The following is a 14,089-nucleotide window of genomic DNA, read 5'->3' as shown; positions in this document are numbered from 1 at the left end:
TACTTTTCGTGAACACTGGATTACGTCGCATTTCAACATAAAATAGCGTGTTATACACACACACACACACACACACGCACGCACACGCACAGACACGCGCGCGCGCACACACACACACACACACATACACACACACACACACACACACACAGTATCTTGTACAATGATTTTTAGATTTCTTCTTTGTAAAACTTGAAAAATAAAGTAAGTTTTGGCTTTGGAAAAGTAATTATTTCCCTTATTATACAAATAGGCTATGCTGTTAAGGCTGCCGTGTTCCAATACCTGTACTTCCATGAGTATACTTAAAGGAAGTATACTATCCGTACTATCTACTACGTTAATTTTTCAGATGTGAGTGCTGTTCCAAATCGAGTACTCCGTGGTGCACTAACCGGAAATTACGATCACGACTGCCGCCGTGGCTCCTCCCCCGCAATAAACATCCCGCTTTGAAAGGTGAACTCTTTACGCCTAGCAGCTATAAAAAACTATAAAAACTAAAAAATGACTCTATTAATGCAGGCTATGTGGAAAATGCGCCGACTTTGGCTCAGCCTGGCTCCGACTCTTCCGCTACGTATAAATATGTGTAATCCAGCACATATAAAGACGGGGACCAGAAAATAATTACTTTCTCTCCATTGAAACCCATTCATATTTTTCGATCTCAGAGGTCCCATGAGGGGCCTACCGGAAGGGGCGAACTTACGAGCTCTATGACGCTGCTCTCGAGCGACATATAGATAGGACTGCTAATCTTACAAGCATTCTCAAGATCGATTGTCGGCAGTAGTTCTATTCATTCTATCGCTGTAACTTTTCTCTTGTGTTGCTATGGACAAGTTGTTTGACCTGGATCTCCGTGACCCCCGCACAGAAGGAAGACACCTTGCCGTTGGGTTGATGCATGACCAATTCCTTGCAGAAGCCATGGTAACAACCTTTTGTACATTAACTGAACTTGAACTTGTACATGAAATGAATGTTTCAGTACCTCAGAAACTCCGTCTAACAAGATGTTGGACTTAAACACACAGGAGGCTGCGGAGAATGTCAATCGGGCAAGATCTGGAGGGGATTCACCACGGAGCTCAACCAAACGGAGCGGACGCGGCAAGGCCAGAGGGAGACGTGGAGGCCGTGCGGGCCATACAGGCCGTGCAGACCGATGGAGTGGCCTAACTACAGGTTTGTTTATGTGCAAATTCAGATTAGTTTAATTTGGTGACAAACAATTACCCATGGCAATTAGGGATGGGTCAGAATTTTCTATTATTCGATTTTTCGTTCCCGTGGGTCAAAGTCGATTTGTAACATTTGGACCGTTAAAGGTTGGGTATGGGATTTGCGAAACGCCAGCAGATTTTGAAAATACACAACTCAAATGGTCCTACCCCCTCTCCTTCAACGCTGACTCTACCCATTCCAAGTACAAGTACATGGGAGCGGGGGAGAGGGAGTGCCGTACGACCGTTTGATTGACGTACTTACTGTCAAATGAGTTTCTTGCAGCAGTGCAAGCACTTGAGTGTCTGCCGTAGAGATATATTAATCTGTCATGTACTGTTTAACAGGCATGGACACTGAGGTGTTGGCACTTCCTTCAGAGGATTCCTTGCCCTTACCCAGAGCACAGCAAAATCCTCAAGAGATGTTTGGTAAATATACAGTGTTTAATTCTGAAATCCAAATACTGTATATAGAATGTAGATCATTTGGTTATATTTTATTTGCAGAACAAAACATGGAGAGGCTTTCTGCCCTACTGGATTCAAGCCCCTGTCCTGCTGAGCCTGAGAGAAGCGCAGCATCATCGTGGTCTGTTAGGCAGCAGAAAGCCTCTGACCGTTGGGAGGAAGCACGGCCCTACCACCTCAGATGCCTTTTGGAATCTGAGGCTGTTGGCAAGCCATTGTGTTGCTTCTGCCAAAAGCCGGCTGTTATAAGGTTGGATGTTCATCAATCAAATAATAGAATGTATCTATGTACACTAAAAAAAGTATATCATATAAATTGAGTGACTTGACTTGAGTGTTTTGTCTGCTTAGGTGCAGAGAGTGCCTTCCGGAGCAGTGGTTTTGTGGGGCCTGCGACATGCATAACCACAGCAAACGGCCACTCCACAACAGGGACAGCGTGGTGGATGGCTTCTTTAAAGCCATTCCCCCATCCACATGTATCTCAAGAGGAGAGACTGGAATATATGCCACACATGAGCAAGGTAAGGTCTGACAAATCTACCTGTCTAGACTTCCTGATCCTTATCTTGTTTATTCAGTCTGCTGCCATATACAGAATGTTCACTTTTCTTTTCGACAGATCGCATTTTACCCACAATGCCAGCACAGCACTGCACCTGCCAGGTCCCTAGCTTCACAGTGGAAGCTGGGAAACCAGTCATCTTGATTACCATCAATGGTAGAAACCAGTTCTCTATTTAGACTTCTGTTAGTCTAATATACAATATGTGTCAATGATTATGACTAATGTTGTTTTTTTCGTTAGGGCGTTATGATTTGCATTTGCCACGTTATGTGTGCCAAACATGCCTGCAGCAGTGGGCCCCTGATGTGAGAGACCTAGTCAGGAGTGGATATTGGCCAGCTTCTGCAAATGCTTCCACAATCTACACGGTGGACCTCCTCAACACCTTTCAGGAGCTGAAGTTGATCTCACCTGGATTCTCCAGGCAAGCCCTTGCAAAAATGCTGGAACATCGCACACTGTGTGCAGGAAGAGTAAGTGACATCAGCAATACTATTTATTATGCTCACCAATATTGTCAGCAATTTTTTTTTTTTTTTTTTGACTATCTCAAAAATGTTTTCCATATTCTGATATACTTTCTAGTCTGGACAGATCAACGGGGATGCCCTGCAGAGGAGCTTTCTTGAGTTTGCATACGCCTCCTTTGAGAAAGACCAGCTCTGCTGTGATACCCCTTTCACCTGCCCTGCCTGCACACCTGAAATGGTAGCAGTGTCAGCAGATGGCAACAGGAAGCTTTATCGCTTTGGCCATACTGGAAGGTGCACTTTAAGTTCTCTTTGGTAATTGAGTCGTGACTGTAAGTGACAACAAGAGTAGGTAATGGATGTTATATATTTTTCCCCTAGATCTAATGACACTCCCTTTTTTGATGGGCTATTTCTAGCCAAAGACAGTGAGGTGTCTGATTTTGTCAACACAATACAGATGGCGGTGAAGAATGTAAGTTTAAGCTAAGTTTAAACACTCAAATAGTTCTGTTACTAAAGGAATCATTGCATTTCCTGGACTTCTAGAAGTATTCCATACTCCCTACTCTTTTGTCGTGAATTACATTAACAATATGTGTATGCACTATATTCACAGATAAAGGGGAGAGGCACATGTGGAGACTCTCAATGGGCAGCAGCAAGGGAGACCTCTAGGCGGGCCTCTAAACTGGATGAGGAAGTCGTTGAGGTTGCGGTGTGTCGGCATGGCTTCCTTTTTAAAAGCCCTTAACATGTACCGAGGAGAGATATTTGCGTATCCTATGTATCTCCAAAGGGAGCTTCTCCCAAGCAAGGCACAGTTTTTTGCTATGGATGTGGCATGCAAATACTGGCCATACCTACAAAAAGTTGCTTCGGTCATTCCAGCTCTCAAGAGCCTCACAGAAATGAAGCCCTTCCTGAGCATCATGCATGCAAGAGCTCATGCTACCAAGTGTGAGGTATGTCTGTTATCTGTTATTTTCAAATGAATACGCCATGTGTTACTATAGGAATGGACAGCTTTAAGCTGAATTCCTTTTCCATAATATTTGTCCACGTTTTCCAACTGCTTCATTGGCTCTAATGAACCCCAAATCCACCCATCCTTGCAACAGATAAAATGGAGTGGTCGGAATCAGAAGGGAGCAGGCACAACTGCCGGTGAGGAGGTGGAGCAAATAAACAGCTACCTCTCCCGTTGTGCCCTGACAACAAAGTACATGTCAAAAGCAGGTAAGTCACTTTGGTCTGAGTTTATGCTATCATCTAATATTGCTCATAGATTGCAGAACATAATGTAATTCTCCTTATACCAGCACGTGTGGACATGCTCACTGTGCATGCAATGGGTTGGAACCATCACAAAGCAGAGACGCTACACAAGGCCCTCTCCACAAGATATGTGAAGGTATGTTTCATATTCATGTATGTTTTTGTGCCAGTTGTTAGGCAGACTGAGTTCCTATTGTAATTATTGTAAATATTTTAGACATCTAAAAGGGCAGAAGAAGAGGCAGAGAGGCTGTCACAACTGCAGAAGGACCTGCAGTGCTCAAATGCAATGGCTGTACAGTGGATTGCTGAAGTCAAGGAATGGGCAGAGAGCGGTGAGGACAGAACAATATACATGCCTTTTTGCAGTTTCCTTACAGACATTTGTGTTCAAACGGTAATCAAAATAATACACAATCAGTGAAGCATTAGTGCTGCAAAAATCTAGAAAACTCGGTTGCATTGTATAGAATACAGTACACTGAGCTTAATTTCACCCTAACGGATATCTACAGAGACCCCAGTAACGGGTCTGCACGTTCTCCAGCAGTCCATTGAGGGTCTCCATCTGGGTCTAAAGCAACAGAAATAAACCCTCTACCGTCAGAATGGTATGTAGGCTTTTTCTTGAGTTATCCGGTATACCTAACAATGTATCTATATTGTTTTTAATATAACCTATGCAAGGTTTTTGTGTCTGCATATTACGTTTCTCCTAAACAATCTAGACAGCAACAAGCTTCGCCATCGTCTCCGAAGAAAGTTGACGGAAGACAAAAAGCGCCTTCTCCAGGAGATTGATAAATACAACAGTCTTGTTGCAGACCTCTCCAAAAGGATTGATGTGGCCTTGGTTGACCACTCTTTGGCTGGACAGAGCACTGGCGCAATATGGCCATGGGAGGACTATGGCAGTGGTATGCATTTTTCAATGCTTTTAAAATGTCATGCAGTATATCGGAATAGTGAACTATCCTGAAATGATATATTAAATATAATGGTGGTTTTGTAATATATAAAACGATTTTGGGAAAGAAACATCATTTCTAAATTCTGTTTCCATTATGGTTGCATTGCTAAATGTTATGCCAGATACTCATGTATTGATCTTAATATTTTGGATCATTAGTAACAATCGGGGTCAAGAAACGACTGCACGACCAGGAAATGCTGAAAACACGGCTGGAAGAGGAGCTCCCTATCCTGGTGTTGGAGATGGCCCAGCACTGTACGTGGTTGCAGAACCTGGGAGTGGCCCTCAAGACGGAGCTTGCAAGATACGGTAAGTTAAAGACAAGTTTTGGGGATCCCATTTAATGTATTCAATTAGTGGGGGATGTTTCAATATATATTAACGTCGTTGGGTTTTCTGTCCTCTACTTGTAGAAGATGAAAATGGACTTCACTGTCTCTTGGCAAGAAGACTTGCGGAAGTGGAAGAACGACATCAAATGGTCCTGCAGCGGTATAAGACTACTCTAGGTCCATTGGCCTCTGTCCTCCTTGATGTTTGTGAGGAAGAGGAATGTGATCCGATGGGCCTGGTCAGTCCAGACACCAGCGAGGATGAGGAAGATGCAAGAGAACAAGCAACTTAGTTGATGGTGTGGTTTCGTGCCTCGCTTGATGTACACAAATGATCATTGTTATTGCTATGTTTAAAATAAAAAAATAAAAAAATCTATCTCTTCAATTCAAGATGGGGTGGGTGAGAATAAATAGTGCTATAACCTCACTAGCCTTATTGACATGGACACATCTGTTCCGCATAGATTTCTATGCACGAGACTTAACGGACACTTTTGTTACTGCCATGTATACAGTACATTCGGATCACATTTTAGGAAGAGATCTATGACGCATAGAAATCTATGCGGATCAGATGTGCCATGTAAACGCGGATACTATGAATTTCATTCATATATACAATTTCAGAAGTGGATGAGATTCGAGAAATATCTTGTTATAATGAGAAAGAATGTCAAGGTTTGGGGGTTGATGAAAAACTATTTTGAACCTTTGTGGTATGGCAACCCAGTCGCCAAAAGCATACGTTGACAGTCACTTTAAGGACAAGTTATGAGAGAAATGCACATTAACTTTTTGTTATCTCATAAGCGGTGTGGTGCCGGCTCCTTTTGACCTTTTGACCCCAGACTTCAAAAACGTGTCCACAGGCCAGCTGTGTCTACCCACCTTAAGCCACAAATGTACACCTACATCCCACAGTAAATGGGGACTAGAAACATAACCTCTGTCATATACATTTACTCTACTGTTGGAGGTCACGCCCCTTTTTCCACCTTTTCGAGATAGCTAGAGATGCTAAAATGTTTACACACATTTCCCGGGGCCCCGTGTACGACATATCCGAGATTTGGAGTTCTAGCCCTTAGAGAAAAAAAGTTTTCCCAAATGGAGTGTCATTTGGACAAAGCCCCTCAGAAGTGTAGCCTGCAAGACCTAATGGTTCAGAATGTGGTGGAAAAAGTTTTTGAGATAGGAAGGTCCTACCGCCCTGAAATTTTAATACCTTATTCTAGGGCCTAACTGGGACCTCCGCACCGAAACTTGGCCCGGTCGGACCCCGAGGGCAGGAAGGGGGGGCCTGCCCTCGGGGTCTGACCGGGCCAAGTCTCGGACAGGAAGGGCCCCCCCTTCCTGCCCTCGGGGTCCGACCGGGCCAAGTTTCGGTGCGGAGGTCCCAGTTAGGCCCTAGAACAAGGTATTAAAATTTCAGGGCGGTAGGACCTTCCTATCTCAAAAACTGTTTTTCCACCACATTCTGAACCATTAGGTCTTGCAGGCTACACTTCTGAGGGGCTTTGTCCAAATGACACTCCATTTGGGAAAACTTTTTTTCTCTAAGGGCTAGAACTCCAAATCTCGGATATGTCGTACACGGGGCCCCGGGAAATGTGTGTAAACATTTTAGCATCCCTAGCTATCTCGAAAAGGTCGGCAAAGGGGCGTGACCTCCAACAGTACAGTAAATGTACATAAGACAGAGGTTAGTTTCTAGTCCCCATTTTTTGTGGGATGGAGGTGTACATTTGTGGCTAAAGGTGTGTAGACACAGCTGGCCTGTGGCCACGTTTTTGAAGTCGGGGGTCAAAAGGTCAAAAGGAGCCGGCACCACGCCGCTTATGAGATAACAAAAAGTTAATGTGTGTTTCTCTCATAACTTTTTGTCATTATTAAAGAGAGGCCTGATTCTCAGATATGCATGTTGGATGGCTAGGGTGTAGGTTTGGGTAGAACTTCAGACCAAAATCTTGTAAGCGAGCCGCTGGGTGAGGTGCAACAAGATGGAGCACTTGCTGAGTAATTTCTTGTAGGGCCGGTGCGTAAGAGGGCAAACAAGATGTCCTTCAATATCTACGCTTCCAGGCGATTGCAACGGTGCCACACATGAACACATTCAAACATGTTTAATGGTAGTAATTAGCTGTCGAAATTGGAGGCCTTAATCAATAATGACCAGCTATTGATTTGCTTCCCGATAAAAGTTTGTGACAAATGACATGTTATTTAGCATCTACACATTGAGCTGAGTCCAATGACACAAAGCATGACACTCCACGGCCCTACACGGCCCCCTACACTACATGGCCCCTGTATTTTACATGGTACACCTATGGTCTAGGGCATGATCTCTGTGTGGCACAAGGTCGAGCTTGATCTCATTGGACTCAGCTGCTAATGTAGATGCTAAATAACATGTAATTTGTCAGAAAACTCCATCGGGTAGCAAATCTATAGCTGGTTATTATCTATAAAGGCCTCCAAAATCGACAGCTAATTACTACCCTGAAACATAGTCAAATATGGTCATGCATGGCACCGTTGCAATCGCCTCGAAACGTAGATGACAAATGACACCTTGTTTGCCCCGTTACGGGAAGATATTTTCATGGTATATCTTTCTATTTCCTAACCAAGCTCCATTGCCGTCTTTAACCAACATGGTTTGCCGAGAGTCACGTGACGTTGACGCAGGCCCATTGAAAAGAAAAGGCCCAAAAAACGTAGGCATGTCACATGTTTAAAGCCGTTATTGTAATTAATTAATTTAATATTAAAATATAGGCTATTATATGTATACAATTATTACGTCGTGTAATATTCTATCTATAAGTAGACCATAACTTTTATTCAATTATCGTTATAACATGATCTGTATCTGACCATTGAACATCTTTAACCAAGTTCAGGTATAACCAGACCATATAACAAATATTTATAACATATAAACTAGGCTATACGTATAGCATATCATACATTTGGTTACAGGCCAAATTCGGTATAAATGTAACCCTCTGCTGGCCCACAACTAGATCGTCGCGTCCCTAGCAACCTGACGTCTTTGAAACATGCTAGGGAGACCATAAAACTAACTATCGAACAAAAGATCAGACACATTCACTGACTGAAGATTATGCAAGTAAAAAGTATATTTCTCGCTAGAAATGTTATTAGAAACACGTTTAATGGTCAATCTGTCCTAAAATATTGGATATATATATATATATATATATGCCTAATGCCTTCAGGGCGGCGCTACTGTTCAATCAGGACAAGAACAATGAGGTACTCCCACTCTTTTATCCCTGCAACCATCAGGTTACTAAATGATGACAAAAGTAAGGAGTAGGTGGAGAGCACACCAGTGTTGCTGGGTGTTTCCGGGGGCAGGGTGGTTGTTACTGACGGGCTGAAATGAATTGTGAGTTAAATGTGTGTGTTGGACTGCCTTTGATATATGTTTTTGTCTACCTCCTATTGCTATTTATTGTATTTATTAAGTAATCTATTATGTGAGACTGGAAACTGTGAACGAAATTGCCCATTTTGGGATAAATAAAGTTTTCTAATCTAATCTAATATATATATATATATATATACGTAACCATTTCCCCCAAATGCTGGGAGAACGTATCGACCCCTATTGGTGCTATTCCTCCATTCATTTAGATGGGCGGAAGAAACGTGTATCTCTTCACGCTTTGGTCAGGCATAGCGTGACACTGAACACTCCTTGCGAGGTGGACCAATGTATCTATTTCACGCCTTGGCGTGATACCGGGTTGAACAGACTGTTCTGTGTTTATGTGTGGAAAAATAACATCATTACACGGTTCCATAAAATAACATAATCAGCAAAGACAATGGTTTTATTTCCATGCTTTAAACGGCATTCGGGCTGCTAGTTTCAGCGTCCATAGCAACCATCATAGGCTTAGCCACCATGTTTTTCTGTCGAGACAAAATACGTTTTCAGACAAACGTAATTGAGAATGCCGAACAGACAGGGACAGGGTTGTCCTTTAGGGCTTCGGCCTCCTAATTGATCATTGATCAAAACTCTGCCCAATCCTCACCTTCTCTGACGCAGAGAAACTCGTCCACGCCTTAATCCCCTCCAGGCTTGATTACTGTAACAGCCTTCTCATGGTACACCCTATAACACCTATGGTCCTTAGATTATTATTTATTTTATTGTGTTATTGCCCTTCGTGTTTTGTTGTAGCACTTTGAGATTATTTTTATGAAAAGTGATTTACAAATAAAATGTATTATTATTATTATTGTAGTAGGCTATATTTGAATGCCCTTTCACATATATGAAACCACCACCACACCATGGTTGGTTTGACGTAGCAGCTAACTTAATCATCCAAGAGAATCTGGTGTTTTGGTGTTGAATAAAGATCTATCAGCACAATATTTTAATAATCTGTTGTGACTAAATTGACATTCAGTAGGCCCTGCTTGCACTTGTATGTTTAAAATCAATATTTTCTATACAATATAGCCATTTGCAATTATACCTGGATGCATATCTTAAATACATTGAATGGATTAAATACTCAATTAATTGCTGCTACTACTCTATTAGCTAGAGAGCCTTCAGCCCACAACTTTTGAGTTACTTTAACTTTACCCACCATGTACTGCCTACAGACTGGAATTCATATTTATATTAACTGTTGTGTCCATACATATATATATATATATATATATATATATATATGTGTGTGTGTGTCATTAAGCTCTTAGTGACCACATTTGAATGGCAGGGCAATCATGTATCAGGAGTAGCACCACATTCTAGAAAGACTGAAAATATGTTTTTATTTGAAGAGGGCAGGGGGACTAATTCAAATCTTTTGGCTGCCAGGACCTGACCCACTCCTTCCCACTGAAAAGAGAACAAATAATATATCAATGAACCGTTTTGTGATGATTGGTCGAACTCCACTTACATAACACACAGTATATACCTACTTTATATTGATTCTCATCTATAAAGGCAATTACAAATCAAGCCCAATCTTTGCACATTTTCGTTCTTGAGCAATACCACACTTTCAAGTCATTTTCTAATAATTCAAGATCTAATAATGTAATAGTGTATGACACATAAGAAAGGGAATGATGAAACCACTTGATAGGAAATCTGGTTGGCAAGTGTGTTTGGTGGAAGAACTACTGTTAAACGTTAAAATAGCAGCAGCTATTTTGCACCAAGATGGTGCAAAATAATATGGTATAATATAGAATACTCGGAAAAGCAATGAAGTGGTTTAAAAAAACCCAGTGAAACAGAAAGAAACCAAATTAAATACATACCAAACTGGGCAAGGCTGCCAATCAACAAGGACTTCTTTAATGCCCTATCAAGGAAAGGAACCATAAATTCATTAGTAAGATAATAAATTCAGTGTTAGCCTATGAGTTTGATAGACAAAATGCATTGACGGTACTATTCCAAAATATTTATGCAAATTACTTGTATACATGAGTAAATTACATTTACAGTATGCACTTAATATGCATGCTCATGATCAATCAGCGAGAATGTCATTCCTACAGTTAATCACGCATGTGTTTTTGCTGGGTCTTTATGGGTCTGTCAAACCTTTCTCATCCTCTCCTTCCCGTAACTCCTTATTTCGAAGGAGTCACGACCAATATGGTAGGGGCAATCTGAAAATATAAAAAACATGTTTTTCACAACAAAACCATCTATGCTTATCCACTGGCAAATATAAAATACCGCAAATATAAAATCAATAACAGTAATTATTAATACTGTATTAATGCTGTAATCGCTGCTATGAATACACAGGAGAATAATTTACAATTCCATAATTATAAATTGTGTAAAGGGTTTGTCAGTGCTCTGATCGTTACAAACTATTTCATCTTACTCTTCGGTAAAGTCTTGTTCCTTTTTTCAAGCCCCTTCTGGCTGTGATGCTCTGTAGGAAAGAAATGTTGAGGTATTCAAACAAAGACTCAAATGGTCATAATCAACATTCTTATTACAGTCCTTTTTCCAAAATAACTACAATAAATGTAATGCTATGGTGAAAAGAATAGTAGTCAATTAGCAATTCGATCTGTACAGACATTCTGAACATACCTTTTCTCCTCCGCTTCCTCTGCACAGTAGAGACCGCTGTTGGAATGGAAAATAAAATATTAATCATTCAGGCAATGATGTTTATTTGTATGACACTTAGTACCTTCTCATGCATGCTTTAATTGAAAAATCCATACCTGGTCCTTCCGTGTCCGGGTGGGCCACCTCCTCTACCTGCAGGGCCCCCTCCTCCACCTGCAGGGCCCCCTCCTCCACCTGCAGGGCCCCCTCCTCCACCTGCAGGGCTACCTCCTCCCCCTCCTCCACCTGCACGGCCCTGTCCTCCACCTCTCCCATGTCCATGTCCATCTAAGATGACATAAGATAACACTCACTCAAAGTCCAACAGTGGAACTTCAACAGTGCAAGTGTAAATTCAGTTTTAAAAAATATGAAATTAAGACCATACAGATCTATACACATCTATACACATAAATAACCATAAACAAACATGAAAAGAGGTTAGCACTTATACAGCTGACTTAGTATATTGTAATTTGTAGCATAATATATTGGAGTATATATGCAGTATATAACAATATATAGGATTAGCCTCTTTAATTGTCATAGATATTCCTGTATGTCTTCACCTGAGTGGTCCCCCTGCCCTCTTCTGGCCCCTCTGCAGTCCCACTTGCAAAAGGGGTCCATCCTGTGCAAGTTTGAAAAGTGTTGCAAAGGGTTATTAAATTGCAAATGGCAACCAAAAAAATTGTAGCAATAGTTCCATGATAAAAATGAATGTGGTGGACAAATAACAAGATGCAGTTAGTATTTTGGTAAACAAAGCAGAGGGTGTGTGGAATTTATAAAAATAAAGAATCATACCTTGACAAATGTACTCATGGATGGAGCCCATTTTTTTGAGGGACTCCTCCGCAAATGTGGCCAAGGTGCAACGAGGTGTGAACACCTTGACCACATGGCTCTTTTTAGTGGCTTTTCCAAGCAGCAGGACAGGTTTATATCCTGCTGCTTGAAGCTTTTCGAGCTGTAAGGAAATCACAGCATGTTAATGTTTTGCCTGTAGTAATCAAAAAAGACCTACTATTCAAAGCAATAGTGATTCAGACAGTTAAAGGTAGAACATAATTAATCTGAATTGTTTACATACCAGGAGGAACATTTCCTGCTTGACAACAGCCATGTTGTGGTTCTTCTTGCGGGAAGACGCCCACTCTTCCCGCTTAGCCTCAAATTTTCTCAAGGCAATTTTGAGGCGTTCCTTTACAGGCTGGACCATTTTGCAGTGGCTGCAAACCTTTTTAGCGCAAGGCAGAATGGTTTTGCAGGAGGGGCATGTTTTACATGTGCTGCCTGGCATATTGAAAGATTACCTAATTTACAAAGACACAGACAAACCGAATAGACAGATAAACAAAACAGATTAGATACACAGATAGTAGATAGATAAGAAAGATTATAGATATAAAATATTAGCATTGGCAGAGAGATAGTTAAGATGTATGATGCTTATTTGAAGCTGCAGGGAGAAAAAAGTAAATCACTAAAAACAAACTATTTTTTACAAACAGCCGACTACATTGTGTAAATTACCTTCTAACATGATGCTGTGTATGGTACTTATCTAAGCCTTTCTCATTGTTCAATTTCAATTACTAACGAACTAGCTAGCCTACCCGAGGGACAGGTGGCGACGTAGGCCTACATTAGCCTATGAAGCAACGCTTTTGTTATCTGTTATTAGCTGTTAATACCTGTTAATATTCTTTGACAACGGCAATATAATTATTTGCACTATCAACTCCATAATCTTAGTATTTCAAGCATTCAACCGTTTTTAAATAGCAGTCAATCATAGTTGAACTTACGTCACACAAACCAGCACCGCAAATTTTCGGTCACTCCAGAGTTGACGTCTTTCTTTCAACCCGGTGTCACGCGATTGCGTGCTCCTGCGCACGACCGTGTGCGTGTGTGTGCGTGCGTGCGTGTGTGTGCGTGTGTGTGTGTGTCTGTGCGTGTGCGTGCGTGTGTGTGTGTGTATAACACGCTATTTTATGTTGAAATGCGACGTAATCCAGTGTTCACGAAAAGTACACTGTCAACGTATGCTTTTGGCGACTGGGTTGGCTCTCAGATATACGTGTTTCTAACAAGATGATATCATTAAAAGTTACATAAAGTAACAGTTTAATAACACAAACGCAGGAAGCACGTGAGCTGCTAGTTTAGCGAAAGCAACCTGACGTCGTTGAAACATGCGAGCGAGCCGATCAAATCCTAATAACTATAAAACTAAAGATCAGACACAATCACTGACTAAAGATTATGCAAGTAAAAAGTATATTTCTCGCTAGAAATGTTATTAGAAACACGTTTAACGGTGAATCGGTCCTAAAATATTGCATTTCCCATTCAGATAATAAAGATTAATAAAGATCATACACATTCACTGACTGAAGATTATGTAAGGAAAATGTACATTTCTCGCTAGAAAAGTCATTAGAAACGCGTTTAATGGTGTATCTGTCCTAAAATATTGCATTTCCCATTCAGATAATAAAGATTAATAAAGATCATACACATTCACTGACTGAAGATTATGTAAGGAAAATGTACATTTCTCGCTAGAAATGTCATTAGAAACGCGTTTAATGGTGTATCTGTCCTAAAATATTGC

The 14,089-nt window shown here is 41.1% G+C and overlaps 2 protein-coding genes and 1 long non-coding RNA gene across 6 annotated transcripts; 2 read left to right on the top strand and 1 right to left on the bottom strand.

Annotated features, from left to right (window-relative positions):
* Window positions 1-744: 744 nt before the first annotated feature.
* Window positions 745-1,869, top strand: LOC307077700. Its single transcript, XR_013811951.1, has 4 exons — window positions 745-936; window positions 1,041-1,191; window positions 1,578-1,661; window positions 1,740-1,869. It is a non-coding gene; the product is annotated as an uncharacterized lncRNA (long non-coding RNA).
* A 180-nt stretch (window positions 1,870-2,049) lies between these two features.
* LOC307078624 (uncharacterized protein) lies at window positions 2,050-5,482 on the top strand. Of its 4 annotated transcripts, XM_079740530.1 has the most exons (13): window positions 2,050-2,224; window positions 2,323-2,421; window positions 2,509-2,741; window positions 2,854-3,032; window positions 3,120-3,213; window positions 3,358-3,703; window positions 3,860-3,977; window positions 4,061-4,152; window positions 4,234-4,351; window positions 4,532-4,627; window positions 4,745-4,933; window positions 5,146-5,298; window positions 5,403-5,482. In XM_079740530.1, exons 6-10 carry the CDS (start codon window positions 3,434-3,436, stop codon window positions 4,606-4,608), a joined length of 675 nt encoding a protein of 224 aa, XP_079596656.1. In that variant the 5' UTR covers window positions 2,050-2,224; window positions 2,323-2,421; window positions 2,509-2,741; window positions 2,854-3,032; window positions 3,120-3,213; window positions 3,358-3,433; the 3' UTR covers window positions 4,609-4,627; window positions 4,745-4,933; window positions 5,146-5,298; window positions 5,403-5,482. The 4 variants fall into 4 exon arrangements, with proteins under 4 accessions (XP_079596656.1, XP_079596654.1, XP_079596655.1 ...); XM_079740528.1 differs by having other exon boundaries at window positions 4,532-4,933; XM_079740529.1 differs by having other exon boundaries at window positions 4,234-4,627.
* Window positions 5,483-7,949: 2,467 nt separating this feature from the next.
* LOC307078294 (uncharacterized protein) lies at window positions 7,950-13,396 on the bottom strand (the record flags this gene model as incomplete). The annotated part of the gene is made up of 9 exons (XM_079740037.1): window positions 12,560-13,396; window positions 12,274-12,436; window positions 12,036-12,097; window positions 11,583-11,754; window positions 11,446-11,481; window positions 11,231-11,281; window positions 10,939-11,006; window positions 10,655-10,693; window positions 7,950-7,970 (listed from the first exon to the last, which is right to left on the bottom strand). Exons 1-9 carry the CDS (start codon window positions 12,767-12,769, stop codon window positions 7,950-7,952), a joined length of 822 nt encoding a protein of 273 aa, XP_079596163.1. The 5' UTR covers window positions 12,770-13,396.
* Window positions 13,397-14,089: the final 693 nt, after the last annotated feature.

This window comes from Pollachius pollachius (genome assembly GCF_949987615.1).
Source record: "Pollachius pollachius genome assembly, chromosome: 7".
Taxonomy (NCBI): Eukaryota; Metazoa; Chordata; class Actinopteri; order Gadiformes; family Gadidae; genus Pollachius; species Pollachius pollachius.
The sequence above is the reverse complement of the archived record's forward strand: the minus strand, read 5'-3'. Positions and strand labels throughout refer to the sequence as shown.